The 6,527-nt window shown below is 43.0% G+C and overlaps 1 protein-coding gene across 1 annotated transcript; it reads right to left on the bottom strand.

The window, feature by feature from the left end:
• Positions 1 to 209: 209 nt before the first annotated feature.
• On the bottom strand, positions 210 to 5,476 carry LOC311227643 (zinc-binding protein A33-like; the record flags this gene model as incomplete). The annotated part of the gene is made up of 4 exons (XM_084313364.1): positions 210 to 873; positions 2,252 to 2,274; positions 2,572 to 2,802; positions 5,111 to 5,476. 4 exons carry the CDS (start codon positions 5,474 to 5,476, stop codon positions 210 to 212), a joined length of 1,284 nt encoding a protein of 427 aa, XP_084169490.1.
• Between the last annotated feature and the right edge of the window lie 1,051 nt (positions 5,477 to 6,527).

Below are 6,527 nucleotides of genomic sequence, written 5' to 3'. Positions count from 1 at the left end.
ACACACACACACACACACACACACACACACACACACACACACACACACACACACACACACACACACACACACACACACACACACACACACACACACACACACACACACACACACACACACACACACACACACACACACACACACACACACACACACACACACACACACACACACACACACACACACACACACACACCTCACTGTCATGACTATATCACAGTGAGAGACACCTCTGATGGGCAGATGTTTATATCAGGGTGTTTGGCATCACCAGCCGGTCCTATAGCGAAGTATGGGTAGAGTTTCTCAGTGAAGGTGTGTTCATGAGTGCAGATGTGAGTCATGTCTTCACGGTCGTAGAAGGTCAGCTTCCTCCTGTTATAGTCCAGCTGTACTCTGACCCTCTGGGGGCTCCTCTTCACTGTGAGGATCTGACTCAGACCATTATAGTACTTACCACTCCTATAACATAGAGCCCAGATACCATGTTGTGGTGATGCCACTAGCCCCTCTCTCTTGTTGTCAAATGACTCTTTAGCTACACCTATACCCCAGTCAGGATGGTCTCCCACCTCCACCTCCCAGCTGTGTGTCCCTGAGCTGAAGCTCTCAGAACCCAGAACAATGTTATACGTAATGTTCCTCTCTGGGTTGTCAGGGAGCTGCTCTTCTGTGTCTGTGTCTCTCACACTGGTCAGATCATCAGATATAGAGAACCGGGGTGGTGCAGTGTTTGGGTCCAGAGTGACAGGAGTGAACTTGACCCTCTCCTTCATCTTCTCCCAGACTCTGAAGGCCAGGTTGCCCAGGTGTTTGGCCTCATCTATCAGCGCTCCTGAGACCAGCTGTGGACGAGGCAGGTTGCACTGAGCTCTGGAAGAACATTCAAGAGTCAGTCCTGCTGTGGGCTTAGCTTCAGAGCCGCAGAGAAGAGAGAGATATTGATTTCCATCAAAATAACTGTATTCATATTCACATACATACATACTATTGTACATTCCACTACCCTCTCAACTTCAGTCACTTCATCCAGATCATCCAATTACAACAGCACCTTTAATCTGACATGCAGATTTAAAAGGAGAGAGAGAGAGAGAGAGAGAGAGAGAGAGAGAGAGAGAGAGAGAGAGAGAGAGAGAGAGAGAGAGACACAGACAGACAGACAGACAGACAGACGAGAGTGGGAGAGAGAGAGGGAGAGAGAGACAGACAGCAAAGAGAGAGAGAGAGGGAGAGAGAGACAGACAGCAAAGAGAGAGAGAGGCACGCGTGGGTTTCGTGCGAGAACAGCTCGGGGACATCAACATGAAACAGAGCAGAAGCGCGTAAATGCCTACTATTATTTATTATTTATATACATATAGAACTGCTCCACATGGATTTTAATATATCATGCTTTAATACTGTAGTTTTAATTGGTGTTTTTTTATATAGTGGTCTTTTTACTGTAGTTTAAAAAAAGTGGTGAGTGTCTATGTATTGTGACTGTATGTTTGTCTTTCAACCACTGCACAAAGGAAGTTCCGAAAGGAAAATAAAGTAAGTTGAAGTTGAAGTTGAAGTCAGTCCCCGTTTGAAGATAAAAAAAATAAAAATAAAAAGATTTCCAGTTCCAGTGTCCATTTTGCATGTATAACCCGTTATTATCTCATTAATTAGAATGTTAGAATGCATTTTAGAATGATGATCAGTGTGATGTACTCCTGATAAAGTATAGTAATATGGTTTATTTGTATTGGGAGAGATACAGACACATTAGCTGGTTGAACAACATCTATGTGTGGTAATAATGCAGATATTGAGTGTATTTCTGTGAAAATGCGTGTGGCGCACGCATCTGAATCCACTTCGCTTCCCGCCCGCGAGTCACGCACCCGCCCACAGCCGTGGTGAACAGCGACGCCCGTTAACCCTTTCACTGCCACACGACAGAAGGTTAACCCTTTACTATCACACAACCGACGGTCGCCGGGTTAACCTTCTGTTGTGTGGCAGTGAAAGGGTTAACCGGCTGTCGTGTGGCACTGGCAGTGAAAGGGTTAACCTTCTGTGTATTGTCGCAGTGAAAGGGTTAACCGTTTTGGTAGTGCAGCAGTGAAAGGGTTAACATGGGGGCAGTCATGGAAAGAGTCAGAGAGAAAGGAGAGAGAGAAAGGAGAGAAAGATAGAAAGAAAGAGAGAAATTGAGAAAAAAAAGAGATAGAGATGAGAGAGAGAAAGAGAGCGACAAAAAGAGAGATAAATCACTTACCTTTTCAGTGTGGTCTTGTAGTTCTATGGAGGTAAAGACAGATCAAGTTAAACACTAGACTGTAAAAACTGAGCGTCATCTGGTCACTTTTAAACTATCAGCAAATTGTATTCAACTAAAACTGTGTAAATGGTTCATAAATGGTTCAAATTAATTGAATTCAGCTCAATTCTATTTCAAACGGCACATAGTCTTTTTTATTATGTATAGGCTACTAATACTTATTTAATAAATATGAATGAACCCCAATCCCAGTTTTTACAGTGTACTAAACATCCTCAGCATCATTCCCTATGAACTGAAGAGAGACCAGTCCTGACCTGCAGGAAGGAGACGTGTTCAGCGTTCATCTCCTGCTCTATGGCTCTGATTGTGTCTGAAAGGGTTGACATCTCTCTGTCCAGCCCCTCAATCTTCTCCTTCATCGTCTGGCTCTTCTGCTCCTCTTCCTCCTTCAGTGCAGCTACCCTGGCCTCCTTTTCCTCGTGGAGAAACTGGTGAAGCTTCTTAAACTCCTTCTTAATCTGCTTCTCTGTGTGCAGGGCCTGGACCTGGAGATTATAAGATAAGATAAGATATTCCTTTATTGATCCCCTTGGGGAAATTCAGGCAGCATGGGGGATATGGGGGGGGGGGCAAGGGCATAATTTAGTTTTCAATGTTGGAGGGGACACATTTGTGGGGCGTGGTCAGTGGCTGTAAGGTCATAGATAAAACATTTTAAATGAATCAGTTGTGCAAGTCAATTTTGGTGAGATGTTTCTATATACAATTCACTTATGACAAGTCATAACGCTGCACGAGTCTCGGAACGTGAGAGAGAGAGAGAGATCGTGCTATTTATTATCTACAATGTATAAAACAACAGGCTAGAGGCTTTTAAATACAACAAGGTCATAGACAGATATTTTCACAGAGACCAAGCAATGCTGTTGCATTTCATGGCAATCACACAGACCATCGTTCAGTTTCACACCAAACTTTCAGGGGAGGGGTGCTATGTATTTGAGCACACCTGACGACATGGCTGTTGTTGTTATGCAAAGACGGCTGTGCTCGGTACTTAGCGCGTGCACACAAACATGCGACTCGTCCCTCGCCGGGTGCTCACCTTGTCTTTGCATGTGTAACGGGGAAGCCCGGGGCCGTGGGTATGTCCACAGTCACGGAAACAGGTGTGTTGACGAGTGACTGTGGCAGTGCGGGCTGGTAAATTAAACTCACTTCCCCATAACAGGGTTAACAGACGCATAGGTACGGTAGTTAGGAGTGAATTCACTTCTTAGTGCAGCGGCCTGTGTCGTCGCCCGCGGACGCGGGAGCCCCCTGTTCGACTCCCCCTCGGGACATTCTCATTTAACATCAAACACAACGCAGACCCAGTATGATCCGTCACACATGACAATGGCTCAGGTCGTCAGAGACCTGAGCTCAGAGATGGAACAAGCAGCCGTTTTCCGTGTGGTCCAAGTGCCGCGTCGCGTCTCCGTTTATTATCGTGTAACATTGTTTTGGATGGTAAAAAAGTGCAGGGGACCATAACTGCCTTCTGAAAACATGCAGGGGACATGTCCCCTGTGTCCCCCCCCCAGGGGTGTAATTGTGGGGGGGGGGGACACAGGGGACATGTCCCCTGCATGTTTTCAGAAGGCAGTTATGGTCCCCTGCACTTTTTTACCATCCAAAACAATGTTACACGATAATAAACGGAGACGCGACGGGTACAGGTAGTAAAAACAACACAAGCAGTGTAAACAAATAATAAGTAGGGATGCTCGATATTGGCTTTTTTACCGATACCGATATACCGATATTGTCCAACTCTTAATTTCCGATACCGATATCAACCGATACCGATATATGCAGGGTTTCCCCCCCCAAGAAACGGAATAATTTCAGGTAATTAACATTACATATCTCTTGTTGTGGAATTAACACAACATTATGCATACTTTTGACAATAAATAAAATCAGAATTTGTTCTTACTTGCTTGCCTGGGTAAATAAAGGTTATAGAAATGAAAAAAAAATAATAACGATACCGATATTTTCCGATACCACATTTTAATGCCGATATCGGCCGATAATATCGGGAGGCCGATAATATCGGACATCCCTAGAAATAAGTCAATATAATTTACTATCTAACTAACTATACAGCATTCACAGTGTCGCATAAGGTAGTGTTATAATTTACTATCTAACTAACTGAAATATAAAGTAGGGGGGTTAAAAATCATGTCTCTCCCACAATGGACTACAAATGTACAATAGGGCACTTATTTTTACTGTGTGTAGGTTGAGTGCAGCTGCAACCTTACAGTAAATCATTTATCATTAATACAGAATATTTGTACCTTTACGTGTTCTGCTGTGCGGACGCATGTTTGTTTGATTTCTTTAAAGGCCTGTAGCTTGTCACGTAAGGTCTTCAGTGGAGCCTGGAGCTGCTTCTGCAATGGAATTCATTAATTCATTCATTCATGATGTATTTCACTTGAAAGATGTAGGTCTGAGGACTCTGTGCTGCAGCACCGGTTTCAACTCACAGACTGGAGTACGTTTGCCACCCTGGACTGCCACACTGACATTGACTCCCACACTGCCATTGACTCCCATAATGACATTGACTCCCACACTGACATTGACTCCCACACTGACATTGACTCTCACACCTCTTACGTTGTGGACAAAAATAAATCAACTCCAACATCAGTGTCTGAATCTAATCCCATCTAATTGTTCTGATTGTCTAATGTTTCTGTATTCATTAACAATGTGACAACAATATTTACTCTGTGTATTTATTGAGTATAATTAAAGATTGAATAAATTAATATAATAATGATTTTGCCATACCTTGTGATCCTCCGAAGCTTCCTCTATGAGGCAGCAGTTGTGTCTCTTGCGTTTTCTGGAGGACGGACACACCACACAGATGAGCTGGAGTCTGTGCAGACTGCAGAGCACCTCAGAACCTGCTGGAGCTCCCTGGCTTCTCTCCCTGAAGGCCTCACACAGGTTCTTCAAAGCCAAGTTACAAGGAGGATTTAAAATTGAAGAGACTTCCCTACAAAGTGGACAGTTCTTGTCTTCTCTGTCTCTCCAGCATTGTTGCAGACAGGCTTTACAGAAGCTGTGGCTACACAACAAGAGGACAGGATCTGTGTAGATGTCACGGCACACAGGACAAGACAGATCCTCTTCACAATGAGACGAAGCCATTTTGTCTCTCAGTAACACTCCCTCCTCTGGAAAGCTCCCTGAAGTTTACTTTAACTTTTGTTATAAACTTACTTAGATTCAGTCAACAGCTGGTTGAAGTCACTGTTTGATCACTAGTTATGAGGGCCGACGTTCCATTCTACTGGTTAAAGTTGCTTACTCGTGAGTAGTATGTGCGTTGATAAAGACAAATAATGTCCACAGCCGCTCCAGTGTAAAACAAAGATATCAAAATGGTTTATTTCTTTTCCACAGCGAAGTCTTTCTTTACAGAAGCGGTCCCAAAGCTTTTTTCCTAAATATTCATGTTACTACTACAAGGTAAGAAAACTGTATTTTCCCAGTCTCCAAATCACCGCTGACTCGACACATGAAGATTCCTCCAAACTGGAAAGCCGAAAATCTATGCTGTTTAGTCTATCGGTTCGGTACTGCTCAGCACTGTTTCAAGATGCACACTGACCTGGCAGGGAGAATTGCTGAATATATATAGATACACAAACGTTCTAGAATGTTCGGTCATGACATCATAATGAACATCACCAATGTTCTAGAACATTCGGCTATGAAACTTCACCAATGTTCTAGATTGTTCTATTATGACATCCTACTATGACATCACAAATGTTCTAGAATGTTCTATTATGACAAATAAGACGGTTCAATGACTTTATCTAAATCCAATCAACATTCCTAATGCCGTTTCAATGTAAGGATATAAAAATAAACATAAACATTCATATATAATATACCATAACCTAAATATATAGCTTTGGCTCCTCTACACTAGTCCTTCCTGTGTTTGTCTAAAGCTAGTCCTACTCCTTCAGTACTAGCTGTGGGTTCAAGATGCACACTGACCTGGCAGTGAGAATTGCTGAATATATATAGATACACAAACGTTCTAGAATGTTCGGTCATGACATCATAATGAACATCACCAATGTTCTAGAACATTCGGCTATGAAACTTCACCAATGTTCTAGAATGTTCTATTATGACATCCTACTGTGACATCACAAATGTTCTAGAATGTTCTATTATGACAAAT

This window comes from Notolepis coatsorum (assembly GCF_963971535.1).
Source record: "Notolepis coatsorum genome assembly, chromosome: 4".
NCBI lineage: Eukaryota > Metazoa > Chordata > Actinopteri > Aulopiformes > Paralepididae > Notolepis > Notolepis coatsorum.
Note: the sequence above shows the minus strand (reverse complement) of the source record. Positions and strands in the feature narration are given on the sequence as shown.